This window comes from Catharus ustulatus, chromosome 2 (assembly GCF_009819885.2).
Source record: "Catharus ustulatus isolate bCatUst1 chromosome 2, bCatUst1.pri.v2, whole genome shotgun sequence".
NCBI lineage: Eukaryota > Metazoa > Chordata > Aves > Passeriformes > Turdidae > Catharus > Catharus ustulatus.
Genome location: NC_046222.1, coordinates 899,486 through 923,980, shown reverse-complemented (window position 1 = coordinate 923,980; position 24,495 = coordinate 899,486). Strand labels below are relative to the sequence as shown.

Genomic DNA, 24,495 nt, shown 5'->3' with positions numbered 1-24,495 from the left:
TGTTTGGTCCATTTGGCTGATTTAAAGCTCGCAGTGTGTTTAAGTTAGAGATGTTTGACATGAGCCCTGCCAGCTTCATCTCAGAGCCTGAACGGGTCAAGATCCTTGAACCCTCCACATTTTGCAAAAGTGCCCCCATTAATCCTAATGCAGCTGTCTGGGAGAGGATCCTACCCATTTCTGCTGTCTGCAGGAAGCCAAATTCCCAGTGCCCTAAATGCACTCCCATTTAGAGACTGGCCCTGCCTGTGCACTCTACCCACCCCCTACCATTAATAAAGATTGTTGCTCAATAACCTTTTGGAGACCTGCATAACGAAACATTTCTGATCACTCAAGTCCCTATCACACAAAGCTTGTGCCTCAGCAGCTGCTGCAATCTCTGGCTTCCCAAATCCTTCTTTTCCCCATGCATCAGACGCTCTGATGGAATTTCAGTGCCAGGTTTGTCCCACTTCCACAGTTCCTGGGAATTCCTTCCTCCAAGGCACAATTTCTCTATCCCAGCTGCCAATAAAACCAACAGCCCTGGAAAAGCTGCTATTCCAAGCACACCCACCTGGCCAGGTCAGTGATTCCAGTGTAGCTATATTGTTTTCAAACCTTTTCCATCCCTCATGGCACCTGCTTTTTCCCTTGGCTCAAACTGATCCCATCAGGTGAGTCTTCTCCCTCCCACCACAGAGATGCTGCCTGGAGTCCAGGCTGTGACAGGCTGCCTTGGGAGGTTCATGGGATCTCCATCCTTGGAGATTTCCCAAGTTTCCCTGAATGTGACCTGGAGAAACTGGCTCAATGTGGGAATCAGCCTTGCTTTGAGCAGGAGGGTCAGGGAAGGGGCTTCAGAGGTCCCTTCAAGGACAGTTTGGTTTTTGATTCTGTCAGTCAGATCTGAAGAGCCACAGGGGTTTTTGTTCAGACCTCTTTGCAGCTGTTTTCTCCCACCTTCCACACATTCAAACACCAAGCAAAGAACCCTTCTGGATCACCATTCCTTCCCCTGCTGCCTCCACCCTCAACACTCCTGCTCCCAGCCTTCCAGCCACCAATCCCCTCCTTCCTCAGCACTTCCAGCTCCAAGGTTACTTGCCCCTATTCTCCCTCTTTCTGGGCTGTCCACGAGGGCTGCAGCAGACTCTCCTCATCCAGGGTAATGCCTGGCACAGGCACAGAAAGGATACTGTCTTCTCTACTTTTGTCTTGTGTGCTTTCCATCCCAGGCAAGGCAGCTGCCACACGTCGGAAAAGCTGCAAAGAACCACAGAGGGAACAGATGAGAACAGCTCCCGCGGCTGAGACAGTTCAAACAATGATTCAACACATCCCCCAGCACTATTTACACACTGCTCAGCCCCCAAATCCTGACACCAAATATAACCTTTATTACCAGAAAAGGGCAAAGCACAGCTCTTGTTGGTGGAGATCAGCAAACCTCCTGCACCTTCTCTGCAAACAGGATGGGTGGGATCCAGAATTTCACCTCACACCTGCCATGGATGTCCATAGACCCCAACAACCTCCCTGTGGCAGGTGGGAATTACATTTTCCCACCTCCCCAGGGGATTACAGAGGAGTATGGACATGCTGATGAAGGCAAACACACCATCCAGGGGCCTGTCACTGCATCAGCCGAGCTGACACACATGGAAGAGTGTCAGAAAATGGGATGTATGGAAAGGATTCTTCCAAGTCTCACCCATCTGAGGCTCAGGCTCAGTAATGTGCCCAAACCAAATCCTCACCTTTTGGTTATCCTATGTCCACATTCAGGGCATAAAGCACAGAGCAAATGCATCCCAAGCCTCTCACTTGAGCACCACCTCCGGTTTCCCAGCAAGGTCTGAGCTCCAAACTCTCCTCACAGTTTTATTCCACTTGAAGGAAGCAAGATGGAACGGGACCCATTCCCTCTCCTGCATTAGCTCCCTTTGCTTTGCCTCAGCCCTCTGGGTGAGGACCCTAGAGATGTGCCCACTGTCCATGCAGAATTCCCCAGCACAGGAAGCTCTCCATCCATCACACATTCCCCCTGTATCCCTGAGGCTGCGGGAGCGCGGCGCGGGTCTGACGTCAGGCCTGGAGGGTTCCATTCCTGCACGCTTCCCTGCCTCTCCTCAAATGACACAGAGCTAAACCACTTATTCCCAGTGACCCACTTTCCACAGAAAAACCAGTCAAGCCACAGCCAGCCTGTTTACATCAGGGATGGGGGTACCTGAGCAGTCCCTGCCCGACTGCTTTCCCCACTTTGGCTCCCAGTGATTCTGGACAGACAAAATTTTGTTGGCCTGACAGCACCGTCCAAGCTCACCATGAGCAAGTCCCTAGGTCTGTCTGGGATCTCTCTTGGCAGGAATCTGGCAGACACACTGGAATCTGAGCCAAGGACAGGGGTCTGAGAAGCTGGAACTTGATGTAACTCCCTAATTTCAGCCAACAATTCAAAAGTAAAAAAGTTTAGCACGGCCCCCTCTGTGTTTCTGTGAGCCTTTCCCATTAACCTGGACCTTACAGCCTCCCTGAAAACCTCAGGGAAATCCTCATAGGCCAAACAGGAAGTCACAAAATTCCAGATGCTGAACTCTACCTAAACCAACAGCAGGAATGCCCACACAGAGGAAGGGTGAGGAGTCTTTAAAAAATCCTCAGCTGATGGAACTAGCTGGAATTTAAACCACACTGCTAACAGAAAGGCTGTTTAAAATACAGTAATCCTTTCTTTACATTAAGACCAGGAATAAAATGATGCTTTTAGCAGTATTTCTCCCCTAAATTATCTGACTAAAAATAGGAATTTGGCAACTAAGAAAAATCAACTTTATTTCTTATTAACCTTCTGCTTATCAGCCCTAGCATATGTGAATAAATCCAATTAGGGAAACTTCCTGATGGTTGGAAAGCAGCCTTCCCACAGGGTCCTCCGAGCTTCCTGGTGCTGTCAGCCCTGAGCCAGTGTGTGTCTGTACACACATGTACATGTTTAAATGTTTGTGTGGGTATAAAAACACAAGTATTGATGAGCATCCAGGACTTTTTTTCCAAGGCAGGAGTTAAATGCAGCAGCTGAAAGACTAAAAGCCACACAAACTCTCTTTCAGCGTTCAACTCTGCAATCTGCTTCCCAATAGAAACTCTGGAAAAAAGCCTCATCTCTCACCATCAGTTTCAAGTCATTTGCCAAACCGTGCCTTTGCTGCTACTCCTGCCAATAAATCCCAGCAGATCAGGGTCACAAAGGACTGCAGGCACAAACCAGTTTCCAGCCACGCTCCAGCAGCAGTATGGAAAGGACAGGAGGATCACCGTCCAGATGGAAAAGCTGGGCAAGAAACCTGTTCCCCAACAGCAGGGCAAACAAAAACCTTCCCCTAATTCTCATTCTCTGCAACTCTGAGGATCATTCTTGCCCATCAGATGGATAAGAATCAGAAGACAGGAGAAAGAGCCCAGCTCTGTGAGAACAGGGTCACAGAGGGGCTGTGCTCAGAGAGCTGCTGCCATGAGAAAGTTCTTCTGCCAAGGACCACATTCATCCCTGGCTCTTCCAGGGCCAGTGTGGAGCGTGCCAGGTACTGCTGGAGGGAGGAATTCAAGGGCTCTCCCTCCCCTCTCTTTCTACAAGACAGCAAAATGAACCCTGACATATTCTGGGCATGAAATCCAGGGACTAACAATAAGATTCCCTGCAATACAGATTGCTGAGACAGAGCAGGAATCGCAAAGTCTTTTAAAGCTTATTCAGGGCTGACAGAATGAATCACAGACTGCAGTTCTCTGCATTAAAAGGAGCAAGTTATCTACTTCTCTTCTCCAGCTTAAGGCTCCCCTGGCAATCACTCTTTGCAGGATGCAAAAGCCAATCCTTTCCCCTCTGCTGCATCAGTTTAACCCCACACTCACACCACCACCACTTTCATTCCCTAATATCCACCCATTTTTCCTTCAACATGCCCTGCCCAAAGCCAGAAGGAACTGTCAAAGTGTGAAGGACCTCGGGGACTGCAAACAGCTCTGCAATCACAGATCCAACACCCAGCACTGAGGTGCCATCCCCAGAGCTCTCCCCTTTCCTGATACAGGGAATGGCAGAAAAAGCCTGGCAGCAGCACTCTGCTTCTCTGCTGGTAGAAGATGCTGGCAATACTGGAAAAAACTGGAATAGCTGCTGTTGGAAGTACACAGCATCTCACCTACTGGGGTGCCAGCACAAAGCCAGGCCCTCTGGATCTGCAGGACAGCTGCAAGGAGCTGGAGGCCCCTGCCCTCTTATCCAAAAAGGATGATCCAGAAGCTGAAAGCAGCACCCAAGGACAGAAGTCCCCTGGATTCCCACTGATGAGGAGCAGCTGGAGAAGTCACAGCCATTCTCTCCCTGAGCAGGACAAGAAATTCAGCTGTTTCTGGATGAAAATTCTGTATGAAGATTGATGCAGACAGTGGTTGCTCTTCAGGATCAGAAGATACTGAGGAGAGGAGTTACCAGTTATGGGAAGGTCAAATTTGCATTCAGCTTATTAAGGATTCTGCACAGGTTATGGGATCCATTCTGCAGTTGTACATTCCCATTTCACTGGGAGGGAATTTATTGCTAAGTTACTAAAATAAATTCACACAATTTAATAGAGAAGCTGCAAGGTAACAGGGAACTATCTAAGTGGTGGCATTAAAAGTCTTATCCTTTGATAATTGCTTAAACAGCTACTTATTAAACTAATAAAAAACAGGAGTTACAAGTATTCTAGAATACAGTACAGCTTTGAAATCCTTCAGCATCCCAGTCCACACCCGCAACACACAGATCAAAACCTGTAAGAAAAATCCATTTTTAATTCTTTCTGGCTATCCACTCATGTCATTGCACACCATCAAATCCTCAGGGTTCCAGCTGGCCCTGAAAGCCACAACTCCCTCACAGGCTTGGCTACAGAACCTCTGGAAATATGGCAGGGCACAGAAACTCCCTCAAGGAAAGGAGGAGGGTAGAGCTCCATCATCATCACTCCTCTCAGTGCCCACCCCCAGGACTAAGCACTCATTACAGACTGCAGCACAGGATCCAAACCTTAATTACAAGGCAGGCTCTGTTGTGGCAGGATAATTGGGGGACCCTGGAAGCCGAGATGTCCATGGTGGGTGATGCAGTGAAGCAGCTCTGAGTTAACACTGCTATAATTATCCCATTACACAGGGAATCATTTTGCTACTTAGAGACAAAGTCAAGGGACATTTTAATAACAGATTCTTTAGTCCTCTCTAGAACATGTAGTTTAAAATCCTATTTTTTACTCCTAGTACCCTTCTGCATAGAAACCATTTGTGTAACTACATACACAAAATATACATGGAATGTCATCCACACACACAGAATCCCTGAGGGCTGGGGTGGGAAGGGACCTTAAAGCCCACCCAGTGCCACCCCTGCCATGGGCAGGGACACCTTCCATTATCCCAGGCTGCTCCAAGCCCCATCCAGCCTGGCCTTGGGCACTGCCAGGGATCCAGGGGCAGCCACAGCTGCTCTGGGCACCCTGTGCCAGCCCTGCCCAACCTCACAGGGAACAATTCCTGCCCAATATCCATCCCTGCCCTGTGGCAGTGGGAAGCCACTCCCTGTGTCCTGTCCCTCCATGCCTTGTCCCCAGTCCCTCTCCAGCTCTCCTGGAGCCCCTTTAGGCTCTGGAAGGGGCTCTGAGCTCTCCCTGGAGCCTTCTCCTGTCCAGGTGAGCACCCCCAGCTCTCCCAGCCTGGCTCCAGCCCTGGAGCAGCTCTGTGCCCTCCTCTGGACTCTCTCCATCAGCTCCCACACATTTCTACTCCTGGGGGACAGGGAGCTGAACACAGCATTCCACACATTTTTTGTGTTTGCTCTGTGGAGACACCCATGAATTTGTGTCTTCTCCAGGTCTGAATTTAAAGAGTCACAGCTCATCTCAGGACACAAACCCTCATTTTCCTGCAGTCCCATCAGTTCAAAAGATCTTTCACTGCTTTCCCTAATTCAAAAGCAACCCATCATCTACTAGAAATAGCTCTGGCTGTCCAGGAACATTTGTTGGCACTTCCAGTGCCTTCCAACAGAGTGGGAACAGCAGTTGCTCTGTCTCCCTGTGCACTGGAAGCATTTTAAGCCATCAGGCTCCTCCTTCACTGGCTTGTTTCATTCACTGAAACAGAATCACAAACAGATCTCAGACCTGTGTTTCCCCAACTTTGTGTCTCAGTCTAAACAGCAAATCTGGATTACCAAAACCCCAGGAAGGTTCTTCCATAACTCCTCAGTTATGTAAGGGGAAAGAAGCCCCAAATCATGTGGTGCAAGGTCAGATCCTTCAGAACCTCAGCCAACAATTCACTCTGAGGTGTTGCTTGCTGTGTGTGGACTACAATTCCCACTGCCCCCTTTGCCAAGGCTTCCCAAGATCCAGGGAAGTGCTCCTCCCACAGGTGTGTTTCACAGCAGCCACTCACCTGTTTTACATTGTAGCCTGCTTTTGCACTAGTTTCAATGAACATTACATTCAACTCTTTGGCTTTCCTTTCTCCTTCCTCAATGGACACTTGTCTGGGGAAGAAAACACAGAGTTAGGAGGAAAAAAGCCAAACCTGGACAGATACCTTAAGATTTATTACACTTTAAAAAAATCCCTTTAAGTGCTTTATCTGAAGTTTTATCTGAAAGCATTTAGAGGTTTTTTTCCCTGCATGGAATGTCCAGCTGCTGACAGGTGTCACCACTTCACTCCCATGGCACATCAGGCTCCCAAAGCAGAACTCAGCATTCCAGCAGAACAGCCAAGTGTTCAGCCCCAAACCCCTGGTCCAGGGGTCTGAACAATCAGCAATCACAGACCCAAAATAATCATCAAGACCAAACTGCTTTAACAAAGATCCAAGTGTAACCATCTCATATGGGAGGAATTTTTGTCCCGTTTTTCCCTGGATATGTGTCCCACCCATTAAGAATAAATATTTGTAATCAGTTTATTAATTTACTGGTGTGGGTCATAGTCAACAATCCCCCCTCTCTCCTGATATCTGTACAAGATGGTGATAGTCTTCCAACACATTCACAGCACTGTGATAGAAATCTGGCTTAGTCAAAAGAAAGTGTTTAAAATTGAGATTTCTCAATTTCCATAATAAAATACACTTAAATATACTCCTTAAAATAAGAGCAAACAGCAGCAGAGTAAGAAGACAGCATTTGCAAGCTGGATTGTCCTCCATACCTCTTATCTGCTAGATCTGTTTTATTTCCCACCAGCATGATGATGACATCGCTGCCCCGTTCCGTTCTGACATCGTCGATCCACTTTGTGGTTTGCTGGAAGGAGTTTACATCTATCAGAGAACAGCGAGAGGGTTATCACTGCAGGTGTCCCTCACAGCTCACCAGGAAATACACCTGGGCTTGGAAAGAAAAGTTCATACTCTGTGGAGTCGGCGGAAGAGGGTGATGAAGAATCAGCGAGTGGAACCCTGAATCTCCCCCACTAAAGGACACGGAGACTCTGGCATTAATTTCACATGGGCAAGTGCTTCATTACAGGTGGGTTCAAAATGAAGTCTTATCACTGTGTTTCAGCTTAACATAAAGTATTTTCTACAGGGAGTAGGGATTAATTTTTGTGCTCTACACTGCTCGTGGCTTGTGCACCTACAGAGGTTCCTGCAGCTCCACTGCTTCTCAAAATCCTCAATCCCAGCCTCGCGTTTTGTACACTTGAATCAGTCACTTCTTATTTCCTCCAGGGAATCCCAGGGTTATACAACACAGCAGCAACTCCCGTGGCACTGAACACTTGCCTTCAAAACAATTTCTAAATCTTTGCATAAAACCAGAAGCAGAAATTTAACCTCTTCACAGGCTACGTCCTTAAAAGCCGCAAGGTAAGAATTCCAGACTGTACGGCGCTTGGAGAAGTTGCATCCCACAGGGAAAAAGGAGGTGGAGGGAAGCTGCCACAGAGCTCAGCATTTGCCAGTTAGTGACACAAAGAGCATCTGAGCAGCCAAAGTAGTTTCAGTGCTTAAAAAGGGAGGGGGCTCTGCAGCAGTTCTTGAAAAGTATTGATTTTTTTTTAATGGCTTCAACTGCAAAGTAATATATTGTGTGCTAGACAGCCAAGACTTGATCACTTGCCAGTCTTTATTCTCTTTACTGCTTGGCAATATTGAATCTGCTGGGTCAGGAAAAAAATTCAGAGTTCACAGCTAGCTTGTAATTTTAGCTCAAAGGAAAGTGCCATTTTTAACAATTAGAGCTTTTCTAGGTAAAGCCCCTATTCCTGGCTGTAATCTTCTAGTCCTTATAAATCAAAGGACAAGAACTTATGCATTTGTGTAGAATCAGGCCATTGTTCTCAGTCAATTCTGGTTTAGAACTGAAATTGTCTGAAGGTTTAGTTCCCCTAAAATAGAATTTGCCAGTGCAGGAACTGGTAAGTTAAGGGGAGTCTGGACTGAGGGGAGGGACAGAAGGAGCAGGGTTGAAGAAGCACTAATATTTTAGTTGACAAAAATGTACATACCTTAGTAAGAAATGAAAGAGCAATTGTTAAAGGGGAAGGGCTTAGTGGTAAGTTTTACGTCTTGCAGCATGTGAGAGTGGCTGATTCCAAGGAAAATGTGATGTTAATGCGTTCTCCCCACCAGCCCGTGCCCAGATTTCGTTTGGTGGGGGAGGGTGAATGAAGTGGAGCAAGCTACAGAAGTCTCCAATTAGAGAATTCAGATACCCATGGACACAAAGACCAAAAGCCACAGGTGATGTTATGACCAAAAGGCAGATGGAGGAGTGCAACAAGAGCAGGCAGGACTCGAGGACTGAAGAAAACGGGGTAGGGAAGGGTTAAAATGATATTTGTGAGACACTTGATACACAACAGCAGCAACCACGGGGCTTGTGTAAAACAAGCAAAGAAACCACGTTCTTGTCATGCCAGGATGAAGCCCAAGCAGATGACGTGAGAGGACATGCAAAGCTAAGCTAGAGGATGAAAAGGGCAGAGTATTAGAAATGCAGAATTCCCCCCACTCACTTGTGATATCATAAACAACAACTGCAACAGTGGAGTCACGAATGTAGCTAGGAATCAAGCTCCTGAACCGCTCTTGACCTGCTGTGTCCCATAATTGCAACCGTACCTAACAAAATCAGTCAAACAAGCAAGAAAAATAAGAAAAAAGGTCAAACCCAGTGCAAAATACCTACTTGTGATATCGTAAACTACTACAGCAGCAGCAGAGTCACGGATGTAACTGGGAATGAGGCTACGGAAACGTTCCTGACCCGCAGTATCCCACAGCTGCAACCTGATCTGTGGGTGGGAGAAAATTAAAAAAGCCAAACTGCCACTAAAAATAAAAGAGTAAAGAAATGTTTTACCTTTTTTTATTTTTTTTTTCTCCAAAAAAGCTAAATAAAAAGGATAAACTCATGCAGGACTGGGAGCAGCAGGACACTGTCTCCTTACAGCAATCTCTCCCGAGGGGTAATAGCAGTCAGACTGGAAGGGTGCAGCTTCCCAAAAAATGCTTCCCTTTCAAAAGGGAAGGAGTGCAATGGCTCAGCTTCCAAGCTGAGAGGACCAAGGAGAAAGCTACAGCTGAAATGATGGAATCATCATCCCTGGAAGTGTTCAGGAGTGTGTGGATGTGGGTTAGAGGTGGCCTTGGCAGTGCTGGGGGAATGGTTGGACTTGGGCTTTTCCAGCCTCAGTGATTCTGTGAAATGTTCACCTGCAGTTCTCCCTACACAAGAGATTCATGCTCTGCTCTCCTTCCTCAGGACTCACACAGGAAACCTCCAGCAGCATGAAGGATGGCTGCTGGTGGAAAAGCTACTCATGCCAGTTTGTAACTCTGAACTGCAAAGTAACGTGCACAGAGAGGCTGAATGGCCCCTAGCAGCAAGGTTCTGGAAGAAAAGGCAAGACACACTAAAAGCAACGTGTATGGCAAGGTGTGCAAGAGCCACTCTGGCCATGGAAAGCACATCTCATCCCTCAAGCACTTCCCATGCAATCCCATTTATTGGGGGTTTATCCAATCCCATTTATTGGGAGTTCATCCAGTACCACGAGCTTCTGCAGCACTGCAGTTTTCGCTTCTGCAAATAGCTCAACTGAGGCTCAATTTCTTAATTAAGAATCTGAGCTCATTTTAAACCACAGCTTTGCTTGCACAGAGGAGTGATTTCACTTGATGAGCTAAAACTGCACCAAGCAAGGAAACGAGTCTCATTTGTGAGCTCATCAGAGGCCACCTGCTTTTTAAACAAGGAGTACTAAGAAGATGGAGCCAGCTATTAACTGGCCACATCTGGGAATTGTATTTTACCTTTCTGTCTCGTGGCATTAAAAGCTAGAAGGGGTTAAGCGTGGCTCCCCCTTTCTCCAGATTCCCACCATCAAATTGCCACACCATCTCTTCCTTCCTAGAGGAAGACACTAAAGCACCTTGTGCCATTCCCAAACTGCACCCCTGCACACACAAACCCAAGGATGATTTCCCACTCCCCATTCCCCACTGCTGTCTCTCCACAGCACTTGTCTGGAAGCAGCTGGGAGATGAAGGCTCAGCCTGTGCTTCTGAGTGATCTCAGAAGTGTGGGCTGCACACAACCAGATGCTGGTCCTCATTCCTACTGTTCACAGAGAAAAGCAACAAAATCTTACTCACTGTTCGATCCTCCAAGTACATGGTTTTCGATAAGAAGTCAATGCCAATTGTTGCCTGTAAAGAGATGAGAAGAGCTCTTACAAAAATGTCAGAACACCTGCAGTGATTTTCAGGGGAGCAGCAGAAAAACAGGTTGGGTTTATTTTTAAGATATAGCTTGATTCAGTAAGCAATTTGTTCAATATATCCACAACTAGAACAATTCCTTAAAGTACAAAAGGTTTTAAGCTTGACTCCAGCTCATGCATATTGACATTTTAATCCACACATTTATTTGGGTAGAGGCAGGGATTTTTATGCCTGGGACAAATTGGTGTCCCCCAGCTCAACCAGGATATGTGGGCACACAGTCTTCTTCTCAACATCTCCATGGATCTTCACTTCTCCAGGCAGATTAAGGCAGACACCGACAGGATCCCTAACAGCCACTAAAGCTTGGGTCATCCTACAGCAGCACAGCTGCACCCCAACTTCCCAGTCCCTCTCCAGCTCTCCTGGAGCCCTTTACGCATTGGCAGGGGCTCTGAGCACTCCCAGCCTCTCCTACCACAACACAGGGAAGCAGCACTATCAGGATTCCAGCATGTTCTATACACCAGACTTTTACTAAAATAGATCTTGTATGATATGTGACATGTGGGGCCACAGCACAAAATCATTCCCAGCACGTCCAGGGAGGAGAATCACTCCTGCTAAAATAAACACCTCCAATCACAAGGTTTTATTCCAGGTGTTTGGGTTTCTGCCACAGTACAGCAAGTTCTTTCTGATAAGACAGAGGGACACAGCTGAATTCCTCTCATCCAGCAGTGAGCAAAAGGAATCCAATGCACAGCACGGATTTTATTAAATGGCAGCTTTCTATTTTTAACAGCTGAACATAAAAACCCCATGTTCAAATGATAGGTTTCAGAAAAAATGTGCATTCAAAATCTGCCAGAAATGTCCAGAACAAGCAGATCATCCCAGAACTCACCTCCTGCTCCAGTTACCCGTGATCAGGGTGTGATGTGCACTGGCATTAAGTACTGGCCTCTCAGGGGTCTCTAGAGAATCCTGGACATCCAAAAATGTCTGGTTTGGGTTGACACCAACAGGCAGTGTGATTTTGCCCAAATTCCTGGAGTTTTTTTAACAGATTCCTTCTTCCAGCTACAGCACAACAGGAGCTATGGCCCCACCTCACTCACAACTCCAGGGAAATCAGGAGGGTTTGGATGAATGGCTCTGACCCAAATCCACCAACACCCAAACTGGGCAGGCAGCACTAATGCCTAAATCCAAGCCATCTTGGAAGCCCTTGGGATTTTTCACTGTAGTAAATGCCACTCACTGGTTTTGCAATCATTTAGTGTGTTACATCAGACCACCTTTCTGTGGTGACACCCATATGATCCCAAAGCAGGCAGGGTCAGACTTCCTCAAGGAACAACTGGGACACAAACTCAAAGGAGCAGTCCCTAAAAGAAAAAATAGTGGGGAGGGAAAAATCCCATCTTGAATAAAAGAACTGCCTTCAATGTCTATGCAGTCACAGAGGGAGGAATCTGAGGATGCTGGCTGCCTGGGGAGCAGTGATGTGTGCTCCAGCCTTCCCACACTGTGGAAGAGTGGCTCTTCCCTCAGCTCAGGGAGAACTTCCCAACTCCTTTTTCCTAGCAGCAGCAAGGAGGAATTACTGAAGGAGGCAGGAGGGAAATCTCTCCATTCAGTGAGATCCTTGGGTAGACACCGAGGAACAGGAGAATCACAACGTTTTCCTATTTTTTTCCTTTTTTCTATTACCTCCTCCTCCCACCCCCTTAAAAAAGCCTTCCCAGGCACCAGGGAACAGATTTTTCTCAGTTTCATGTATCCAGAACACCACCAACTGTAACCAAGTCATGAAACATGTTCTGCTTGGAGGAGACACGCTTCAGCAAACTGAAGTACTTTTGTATGTCACCACATTTTGAGCTCATGCTGAATTCTGGGAGTGGGCAACACTGACTCTTCTCCTTGACTGCACAGTGCTAACTTGTAAGATTGTTTTCTAAACACCCAAAATTTTCTTATTTTGTACTGTTTTCTAGCTTGTTTTTTTTAAAAGTTGGGTACCTGTTATGTTATCCACACACAGGGGTTAGATCTGTGATAGCCTGGTAGAAAATGGTGGGGAAAAAAAACCCTTGGCAGACTTAACAACTGCTATTCCCTGGTTGTGCCTTGGGTATTCCTTTAGAACCACAACTCATCCTGCTGCAAGCAGCAGGCAAAGTCCTGGAGCAGAATCCAACCCACAAGTGCCACTCTGGCAGGTGGTAAAATTAAGATTTCACAACTGGGAATTCCATGGTCAGTGCCCCAACTTGTCTGGAATGACTTTTCCTGCAATGGAAGACACAGCAGCAGAGGAGTCTTACACAAGATAAAAACATGGATTAATTTACCTGGTAGGTGTTGTCAAAGCTGTCATACATGAACCTGGTGATCAAGGAAGTCTTCCCCACTACAAGAAGAAAAAAAAACACAGATTCAAGGACCAATTCCAGAGCAAGTTTTAAGCATGTGATTTAAAAATGGTTTACTATGTCCAACAGATCCACTTAAACTTCCTGCAAGGACAAGACCAACTATTTGACTTTACAATTGTAAAGTCACTTTTTCCTGTATCATTCCTAAACATCAGTTTTCCCCTTAAATATTTGATTTGAGATGAAAATTAATTTATTTGCTTTGTTTTCAGTAAGTCATTAGTAATTTTAGTTGGACTGAATGAATTTAATAGCCCCCATAACTAATCATTAGCAACAAAAAGCTCTTCTCACTCACAAAACATGAGAATTATTCACTTTAAAGCCCCACCATCCTCACAACAACAGAGCAAAGCTGGGCCAAAGCCTAACTCATAATTTATAGGCTTTTCCTTCTCCTACATCTCCACCTGAAGAGATCAGCAACATTCACAGGAACTGGAACACCTCCAGCTGCCTCATTTTGATGTGTATAAATCCTCTTAATTGTAGGCCAGTCATTTAGGAAGCAACTGAAGTTACTCAGGGCTTCATCACCTCCCAGTGTTTTTTCCAATCTCCTTGCAGCTGGAATTTGCTGTCTCCCAGGGGCAGAGGAGAGGAACTGTGTGACCTGTGTTGGCCACCAAGCCCAGCATGTGCAGGTAAAAGGCAAGAAAGAGTGCTCAGGGCAGAGCTTGTGTTCTCCAAGCAATATTCCAAGGATTTTAGCTCTTTGACAGGGTGACCATCCAGTGAACACAGGGATTTAAGGCAGGATTAAGGTCCCTTCCAACCCAAACCATTCTATGATTTCTGGAGTGAGTTTTGGATGTTAAGAGTGTCACCAAAATCTCCAGTATCCCAATTAAGCAGCATTTTCATCTCCAGTCAACTCTAAGGGCTAAACAAACAGGAGCCCAGCAGACAGCCTTGGAGAGATGAGATTTTCCCAAGTCAGTATCTGAATTCCCACATGAATTTCTAATGTATTCTGCTCTGGAGGCAGAATCAGGTTTGCCACCAAGTTAAAAAGCTGCCTTCACAAAGGTAGAGCAAATACTCCCTTCACTGAGCAGTGCATCCCAGATGGGGATGATTCCTGAATCCCTGACTCAGATTTGTCCCATGGATGTGCCGAACAGCCCGAGCTGCTGTGAGGGGAGGAGGATTCATTCCAGACCCAGTGACAATCCTCAGGAGACAAACAGGCAAACCCAACCCCTTCCCACTGCAGCACAGAATCCCAGGAATTGATCTAGAGCATCACAAAAAAGCTGTTTTTTCCTCACATGGCCACTGATGCAAACAGCCACATTTAACTTTTCACTCTCCCAATAAATTATTTGCTTTGGTAACTCCTAACCCCTGAAAGACAAATGAAGTGTTCCAGAAAATTTTTCCCTTCTAAGTGACATGTGTTGGATGGGATCTCTCCACAGATCATAAAATATGAAAATATTCTGTTTATTCCTGGAGCCTCCCTACCCTACCTTCACTCATCTCACAAAAAGAGGGGTGAAATAAGGTACTGCTTGGCTTGTTTATATTTAAATATCTGCCTCAACCAACATTTGGAGAGAGCATCCTAATGGACTTAGTTCCAAGACATTTCTTCTCTGAACAGACCCAGGTTTATGTTGACAGGCACCAGATCAAGATGGTATTAACACCAACTGCTCACAGTTTTAATTCTGTGAATACTGAGGCACTGCTGCTCCTCCTTTTAAAAAACCCAAACTGACTCCTTTTAGAAATCCTGGCAGGAATGAAAACCCACAGTTCCCACTGTATCTCTAATTTCTGTTCCGCCTTGCTGGCCGTATGTTCCTTGAATTCCCAGAAGGCATTAATTTAGGAGTGATTGCAAGCAAGGGAGAGGACAGATTCAGAATTCAAATTTATCCTGGAAAATGCCAAAATGATCTCAGCAGGGAGAAGCAGAACAAGGTAATACACAGAGACAAGAACAACCAGCTGCTTAAAATCCAGATGGGAAACAACTGGATAAATAATCCAGGGTTACAGCCCAAGTAACAGATAAGACACTCAAGACTTCAGCTTTGTTTCATTAAGATGTTAGTTGGGTTTTTGCTTTTTTTAAATCTAGTGAGTTAATTTAATCTCTTGGAAAAATTTCCACACGCAAGTACATCCAGGGCAGCATTAGTCAGCAACGCAATATCCTTTAGGCCAAAATATTCCTGGTATGCTGCTGGAACTGCTCCAACAAAAAGGTCAATGTGGCATCCTTGGAGGGACAGAGGTGGGGGAGGAAGTGCTGGGAATGGGGTTGGCCTTGGCTGGACACACTGACAGCTCTGCTACAGGAAGTGAGGGAAAGTCTCAAACAATTCAGGAGCTGAGAAGGAACTTTCTGGCAAAGAAGCAGGCAGCTTGCAGAGCTCACAGCAAGCAGCTGAAAGGTGAGGGAAGAAGTGACTGACTTACTGCTCAGGAAAAGTTGTCTCCAGCCCCTTTTCCCTCTGCAGCTCAGGATCTAACAGCTAAAAGCTGAGTCCAACCACAGCCTGAGCAGGAAGAGCACAGAACTGGGAAATTGAGGCAATTAATCCTCAAAATAACTTATTCAGCTGGGCAGTGGATTCTCCTCCCTTCCTTGGCACACAGAGCTGTCAGATCCCATTCCACTCCAGGAATTTATATCTAAGGCACCTGAGAATCTTCTGAAGAGGAGGCAAGCCAAGGAAATAAGTGATCAACCAAAGAAACCCTTTGCTTCAACACCAAACCTGGACATTTTTCTGTCACTGAGAGGCTGAACAATGGCTTCACCAGATGAGTTCTTGGCTCCTTCTAACTTTCCATCCAACACTAAACAGCTCCTAATCATGCCTCAGACACCACTGCTCAAGTGATTGCTGTGATTATAAAACCCTAGAAGGTTTTGGGTTGGAAGGAACCTTGAAGATCAGCTCATTCCAACCCCCTGCCATGGGCAGGAACACCTTCCACCATCCCAGGGTGCTCCAAGCTCTGTCCAGTCTGGCCTTGGACATTGGCAGGGATCCAGGGCCTGCCCACCATGCCAGGTAACAACTCCTTCCCAATATCCCATCCAACCCTGCCCTCTGGCAGTGGCAAGCCATTCCCTGTGTCCTGTCCCTCCATGCCTTGTCTCAAGTTCCTTTCCAGCTCTCCTGGAGCCCCTTCAGGCCATGAAAGGGGCTCTGAGTTCTCCCTGGAGCCTTCTCCAAGTGAACATTCCCATCTCTCCCAGCCCCCAGAGCACCTTCTATCATCTAATTATCAATGTACAGTTCCAAAGGGGTCCAGCTCCAACAGGAATTTTTAAGCTCAGATGGTTTTCCCTGCTGGATCAGCTCTGGAAGAATCTGGACCTGGTGGCTCCCATCATGAACTGGCTGCTCACCCCATCCACATAAATTCTGGAAGGCTGCAGTGTTTTCATATCCTCTGGGACAAGAAAAAGTTGGTTGTTCTGGTACATAAAATTAGGAAACTCCTAACAGGAAAGGTTTGATCACTGGTTCAGCACAGAAACCAGCAGATGCCCAAACACCAACACCCTCCTGAATCAGCCACTGAATCATAGCAGCAAAAAGCCAAGTGCCAAACACGACTGAGTTCGAAGACAGGACACCATGAAGCTCCTATCAGCGGAATTGCCACGAACCAGGAGGGGCTAAATTCCAAGCCTTCAGCTCATGGAGTCACCCTGATCGATCCCCTTTGTCTGGGAGCCTCGAGCCAGTGCCTGGCAGGGATTTCACAGCAGGAATTCAGCTGCAAGATGGAATCAATACGCTGATCTCGTGCTTCCAGCCGCTTTGATCCGACAGCGGCCGCTGGAGAGATTCCAAGGTCGTTGCAGCTGATTCTTGCAGGCTGCCTTTTCCCAGCTCCTGGGGAGCTCTGTGTGTCCAGCAGCAGCCCCCAGGACTGACAGACTAATGGAGGGCTCCCACAGCTCCCAGTGCTGCCGTGTGCAGCAGTGCTGGGCTCTAACGAGGCACTGGGGAGGAGAGCACAGAGCCATTAGATAACACAAATCACCTCCCTGCCGGCACTGGATTAGGAGGTCATGTGTTGCCAGAGTCTGCAAAGGGCTCAGGAGTGACCTGCAAGGAAAAGTAGTTGGGATTGTGCCACGAGGAGCAGGTCTGACATCCCCCTCTTGTTTTCCTGGGTGTACCACACTCCAGACTGACACCTTGTGCAAGCATTCCTCTGCAGAATTAATCCACATTTAGATCGTTGACTTCATCCTAGTACTTCATCACCCATTTCAAAGCATCAGCAATCAGGGGAAAAAAACCCAAATAAATATCTTGGAAGCAAAATAATCTTAAAAGTAATCAACATGTCCAGCCTATTCAACTGGAAAGCTGCACTTGGCCTCTCCCAGCTCTCAGAAGCAGCCTTGGCAAAGAGATCCAACCTGCTGAAAGCCAGAGGTAAAGGGAGGAAGATGGGGAAAGCCTTCTCACATAAGCAGATAATTCAGTGTAATCCCAAAATTTCACTTGCCCTTTGCATGACTCCTTTCAGATTTGATTGAAGGATAAACCCCAGTGACACTACAACTTTCTTTCAGAGATAAGCTCACCTCAAAACCTTCACTGGAATTATTTTGCTGGAGGAAAAAAAAAATAAAAAAACCAAAACAACCCAAGGCACCAAAAGGAAAAGCATTGCTAAGAACAATATACTGAATTATGAATGCCTCAAAACCATTTTTAGATTTGTGTTTAAAAAGAAGCCCCAAAAGGAAGATGCACAGAGCTGACTTTAAACAATCTGTATCAGACAGTAAGAATATTTTTAGGTATGTCATTCCCAGCACTGGAAACAAGAATGCTGTATTAAAGTGATTAAAGCAGCTTCTTTAAAATATAATAAAAACATTCCCCATCCTCCTCTGCTCTTTGCTGTCAAACTATGGAAATTTCACCTGGTTGCCTCAAAGCAAGAAACAAAACTCATTCATTACCTGATAGAGCCAGCAGACTGCATTCACCCAAGGAATTCTCAGTCAGAAATTTGTCCCAGTCACAGTGAGGAACTCAAAGGATGGAATCCAGTCTAGTCCCAGGGAGCAGAGGCAAAAGCCACAGTTGAGGAGGTCTCATCTCCTCACTCTAATTAAAGGATTTTTTACTCCGATTTTTTTCCCTATTGATTCCACTCCTGCTCTCCTGTCAAGCCTATTTTCTATTTCATTCTGCCATTTCTTTCCCAATGGGAGATGAGATCACACCAAAGGACCACCTGAGCCAATTCCTTACAGGTTTAAGTCAATACATTTAAAAATCAAGAAAGAATAAAATTAGTAGAAAGCCCACAAAATATAAACCTTCTTGAAATCCATGCGTGGACCCCTCTAAGTAGTATAAACAAAATGATTCAAACAGCCCCTTTTAAGATAATTTATTCCCAGTCTAGTTAAAGATCTGGGTTGTACTGTGGTATTATATAGACATGCTTCTTTAAGAAGGAATTTAAGATTCTGTTTAAGAAGTTAATGCAGAATATCCAGAGAGTTACAGGGGAAAAAAGATCCAGAAAAACATGGAACAATTCAGGTTTGTTTTACATTGTTTTTGGAATTCAAGAGATGCTCTATCATTTTCTACCTTAAATACATTTCTCTTTCTTTCTCCCAGAGAACAAGTCACCTTGATTTCAGCTGATTCTGGGTTTGGTACTCATTCCACGCAGAGCAAACAATGGCCTGGAGCTCGTGGCAGAGATCAAACACGGAGATCAGGGAACGGAAATTAAAGCAGCGACAGCGAATCCGCCGGTCGGAGGGAGCGGAGCACAGAGCACCCTCTGAACACAAAGCCCCCTCAACCCTTAATTCCAGTTTTATTCCCTCTGTTCCACTGGCAGCTCCTCTGACAAAGGACACTTGCAGCTGCATTGCTTCCCACAGAACCAAACCCAGAGAGGACCTGCACACAACGTGCTGATGCCCAATATTGGTATTTGGGTGTTTCTCTGGCAGCTCGGGACACATTCTGCAGCATCCACAAGGTTACTTCTAAAGTGCAAGAAGAACCACAGAACTGTAGAACCATTTTGGTCGGGAAAGCCCTCCAAGATCATGGAGTCCAACCATTCCTCCAGCACTGCCAAGAACATCAGGAACCCACGGCTCCAAGAGCTGCATCCACTGGGCTTTAAATCCCTCCAGCAATGGGGACCCAGCAGCTCTCAGAGCTACAGAACAACACCCACATGGCTACAGAACAACACCCAGCCCCAAAATAAGCCAAAGCCTTCCAAGAACTTGCACACAGGCTGCAGAACCTGCTCCAACCTTCTCTGAACCTCCTCCAGTGAAAAACAGCCACAAACTGCTGGCAGCAGCTTGTCCATGATTGTAAGGGAAAGGAGGACAGACAGCAGAGCAACCACCTCCAAAAGGGGTTTTTGGCATTTATTTGTGGAGGTTTTATGGCATCTTACCTCGAAAAGGAACTCTAGAAAGGCAGACACAATCAATAACAATGTCAAACAACTGCAGCTGGCCTTTTTAGACCAATGAACCCCTGCCAATCCTTCATTTCTTTTCAGGTCACCACCACAACAAAGCTTTTATTTTGCCTTTTAATTAAAAGCACTACTGAAAACTGTTTGATATAGTCCTGGATCAATTACTTTGGCTTCAGGGATTGCTGGCAGCCTAGAGCTCCCAGTTTGAGAACTGCTGGCCTGTACCCACAGAGCAGAGGAAAAAACACACAGAAATCCAGGGACTGGCAGTGGAGGATTCCGACAGTCCAATTCCATTCCCAGAGCAGCCTGTTCAGCCTTGGTGAGCCACAGGGAAAGGTGGACTTGGCTTTTCCCTATTTTCCATTTCTTAGCCAGCAGTTGACAAAATAAGAAGTAACTCACAGCCATCACCACAGTTATTCCAGGACTATTTATGGAAGAAACAATCAAAATTAAAAACTCTACAAAAACTGATCAGAGAACAAGAGAGACTTGTGGAAGCTCCAGGTAATCCTGAACAATATGGAGCCCTGGAAGTGTCCAAGGCCAGGCTGGACAGGACTTGGAGCAATCTGGAACAGTGGAAAGTGTCCCTGCCCATGGCACAAGGTAGGACTGGATGAGTTTTAAGGTCCCTTCCAACCCAAACCATTCTGGGATTCTGTGATTAGTGGGAGAATGTTGAGCCTCTTAAAATTAATTTATTCTTTTTATAAACCCAGGTTTTAACCCCTTTCCAGATGGATCAATAATAGCACTGTCCCAGTGCTCCATACAAAATGAGGATGAATTTAATGAGATGCAACATGTGATCAATGAACCAATGGAATAACCAAATTGGCCTTTTTCCTCTGTCCTCTGTACACAGCCCTGAGAGATCCTGATCAAAAAGTTGATCATTTGCTCATTGCAAATTCAACTCCCCTAGTCCTTACAAAGATTCTATCTGGACTGGACTTACCAAGGCAAGATGAGACAGTTTTATTAGAGCAGAAGGTGGTGAAATGAGTTTTACTCATTTAATGAGGTAAGAAACAGCATGGCCAGAATTTTGCTGCTGCTGAGGAAATTTCCATTTTCCTTTTACCCTGTGACAATCAGGTGCCTTGAACCTCAGTGGGCTCTTTGTGATGGAAGAATTTCAGCAAAACCTTTTAAAGCCTTCACATCCCAGCAACTTCCCAGAGCAGAAAAGTGTGACATCAGCCTTTAGCTCCCCAGCCAGCCCTCAGCACTGGTAAAAAAAGCTGCACTTAGCAAACTGGAACAGACCCTAAGCCAGGGATAGGAGCCTAAATGGATGGTGGGAAGTGTACATGAATATTTATGAGTGTCTGGTGCAGAGCAGCAGGAAGGGAAGCATGGAGTGGAGTGAACTGGCATGATCTAACAGGGAATAACAAGCAATGACACCTACCCAGCAGATGAACACACAGAAAGCTGCTCTGGGAATGGCTGGGATCATCTGCAGCTCGTTCCCACGTGCTGCAAGAACAGGGACACAAAGGAAGGAGCCAGACTCTGCACAGGAGCACCATTTTAAACTCTGGGGATGTGAAAAAAGCCATCCTGATCCTGCATTTCACATGATTTTTTTTTCCCCCAAGACAGACGGGATTTTCCTGAGTTGCACCAAAAAATATCTGCTCTATTTGTTACTCAGCCCTTCTCCCTGGCCACCACCAAAGGCTCATTTGGAATGGCTCCTAAAATAAATTCATAACACTCATTCCATGCCAAAAATTAAGTTTCACACACATCTAGGATCATGTTTAAAGACTTACCCTTGCTACTGAGAAGCAAATAGGAAACAGAATTTTGTTGTAACCCAGTTGTCATCAGAGCAAAGGGGTTTTAGTTCCAGTCAATCTCTCTGGGCAATAATCCATGGAAACAAGAGTTTTCACGCCTGCCCTTTCCTGTCAGGCACTTCCATCATTTACAAAAAGGGACCAATTACTCCCTTATCTACAAAAACCACTAATCAAATGATTAACACTTCAGTAACTGCCTTATAAAAAAGATGACTATGAAAATGTGTTAGCCTGAAAAGCTCATTAATTCTCATTCATTCTTCTCTTCGGGCACCTCAGAGCACGTTCACAGTGCTGTTTTCCACAGCAACTCACTGCAGACAGAAGGAAAGGGAGGCTGATGCACTTTTCTGACCTAGAAAGTGTTTTTTCCCCAGGGTGTTGCTGACAACAGTGCCCAGCAACGCCTATAATTACATACCCCAACTTTTTAGTCAAATTCAATACACTGCAGAAATCAAGGATTTATTTTCTTTATTTCCAAGAGATGCTTCTCAAAACCCACCAGTTCAAGGCTGGTTCATGTCTTGAATTTTAAGCTCTCAGCCTTGCTTTAGACTAGATATACATCTGGATAGAGACAAACACTTGTGATTAAACCTAGCTGAACATCATTCTCTGTAACTAGGAATGCAGAGTTAGTTATATTAAAGACCTGCTCTCTTTTTCCTTAAGTGAGAAGATTTTCCTTTTATTCCTAATCTTGCAGTATACACCTTCCTGGTCTAATTCCTGCTTTACACTACTGCAGTTTGCCTCAAATCTTTGGCCAAAGAGTTACCACAGAATGGGAAAGGATTTTTAAAGATGATCCTGTCCAAGCTCCCTGCTGTGGTTTTCATTCCAAACAGCTCAGGTGAAACTTCCCTTCCTCAAGGGAACACAAAAAGTATTTCTGACACTGCAGCAGATGTGAGCAGACAGTGAAAAGTGGCAAAGGCCCTTGTTCCTCATGGCCACATCTCACCTGAAGATTCCTCCTCCCACTCAGACAGCTGAGCTTGCTCACTGGTATTTACTGGTCTATCTCCAGTGGACAAGAAATTACCTCTAGCAGGCAGAGCAGCAATTGTCCCAAAGGGCCCTTCCTTTCACACAACCATTCCCAGGCATACTAAGTAAAAACCCAGGAGGGTTTCACAGCTGACAGCTACAAATTGAAGGACAACCAGAAAAAAAGTCTGCTCTGCCACTGATCCAAGTATTCGGTGCCATATGGATGTGTTTTATGCAGTCCCCGGGCATTTTAAAACCAGCAAGAGAAGCAAAGAATTGTCACTTGTATTTAAAGCTCAGCATTAGCTAAAGGGAAAAGGAAGAGGCAGAAGATAGAATTTTCTATTATCCATCTTTTTCTAAGGCAACATCAGCCTGTTGGCTGTCTATAGGCAATTTAGAATCCTATTTTATTTAGCACTATGCCACAGGTAAGGCGAGACACAGAGGGCTGGCAACACCATCAGCCCTTTCACTTGCATTTCTTGCCAGTCTTCATTCACAAACTCTGTACATTTTCATCTTCAGTCCTTATTCTCACACAACTCTGAACACCTTTTCTCCTACAGAGTTTTTCCTTATACAACACTCTCTCTTTCCCTCATAAGCCTCTCTGTTAGTTCTTTACAGCTCTGTCTCCTCTCTGTTAATTCTCTATAACTCTGCCTCCTTATCTTACAGATCTCTCTGTTAATTCTGACTCCATTTTCTCATTAGCAGCTTGTACTGATTCCTTTACCTATGAGCAGCTTCCGTGGCTCTAGTTCCTTCTTTCTGCATGGCTGGCTACCCCAATCTGTCCCTGTCACCCAGCCCTAGATTGTCCCTCATACAACATTATTTTACCTTATCTGTCCCTTACACAACCACATATCCCTCGGCTCCTCTCAGCACAGCCAGCAGCTTTCTGATCTCCCTGTATCTCCATCTCCAAGTGCCTGCATCTGATGGAAAGCTGCCCTACTCCTTTATATCCTGGAGACTGATTGGCCAGGCAATCAGTACAGCTGCAAGTTATCAGGGAAGGCATCCTCCTGCACTACCCCAGCTCTCCACAGCACTGCACATTTTTCTTGAGGGAGATGCCAGCTAGTTTTACCTGCTATCTGTATTTCTCCACTGAAGCCCAAGTTAAGACTGATCATGACTGGCCCCAAGGTAGAAGCCACAGCCTGGACACAAAAAGCTGGGAAAAGCTCCCCTTTGCATTTTGGGATGTGAAAGGATCACACAGATCAATAAAAATGTGTGGAGACTCATTTCAAGTTTAATGACAAACTCAGAACTCCTTCCCATTAAGCAAATTCTAATCAGCACTGGCAGAGTTGATAAAAGCAGAACAATATCCCTGATTATTAATGCACAGGGAAGATTTCCTTTGGGATCCGCACCAAGCCTTGTGACAGGGACAAAAATACCCAGTGATAAATAGCTTCATTAACTCTTGTGGGTTTTGTCAGTAATTAGCTTGACTCTTTCTCCCAAAATGGGAAATAAATGAAAGAGCACAATGCAAACAAATCTTGTTCTGTTTGCTCAGTCACAGCCACAAAGAAATGAAACAGTAAAAACGGGTCAGCCTCCGATTCTGTCTCAAAATCACACTTTGGAGTTTTGTTAAACAATGAAGCTGCACCCTGGAAAGTGCAAAAACTGGGGTGCTTTTTACCATCCTGTTGTAGAAAAGAATAAACAAGAGTTAACCCCTCACTGCTGAACAGGAAGGAGCAGATCAATAAAATACAATAATTTAATTACTCTGTCAGTATAATAAAATAGAAAAACATGGAAACGTTACCTCCTAGGCACAGCTATAAAAAAAATCATTTTAAAATCTACACCTTATGTTCTAGAGATGAAACCTCTTGTCTGGTTTTCTGCAGAGGAATTCCAAGCCAAGCCTGCAACGTAACCAGTGCTGTTTTCACAGTTTGAAAGGTTTCTAAAAGCAACAGAGCCAAAACAAGTGTCACAAGTGGAAGACCTCCAGGCAATCCCAGGATAACACCAAGCCCCTGGGAAGT

The 24,495-nt window shown here is 45.6% G+C and overlaps 1 protein-coding gene across 2 annotated transcripts in view; it reads right to left on the bottom strand.

The window, feature by feature from the left end:
• Positions 1 to 24,495, bottom strand: part of RAB6A (RAB6A, member RAS oncogene family) — a 42,287-nt gene that overhangs the window by 3,917 nt on the left and 13,875 nt on the right. Inside the window, exons 2-7 of one of the 2 annotated variants that reach the window (XM_033051446.1) lie at positions 13,113 to 13,171; positions 10,684 to 10,737; positions 9,215 to 9,320; positions 7,230 to 7,341; positions 6,469 to 6,562; positions 1,182 to 1,248 (exon numbers count right to left, since the gene is read on the bottom strand). In XM_033051446.1, the coding sequence (XP_032907337.1) occupies positions 1,182 to 1,248; positions 6,469 to 6,562; positions 7,230 to 7,341; positions 9,215 to 9,320; positions 10,684 to 10,737; positions 13,113 to 13,171 (492 nt within the window). Of the gene's footprint in view, positions 1 to 1,181; positions 1,249 to 6,468; positions 6,563 to 7,229; positions 7,342 to 9,041; positions 9,148 to 9,214; positions 9,321 to 10,683; positions 10,738 to 13,112; positions 13,172 to 24,495 lie in introns of both variants that reach the window. The other variant, XM_033051445.1, reaches the window with a different exon arrangement.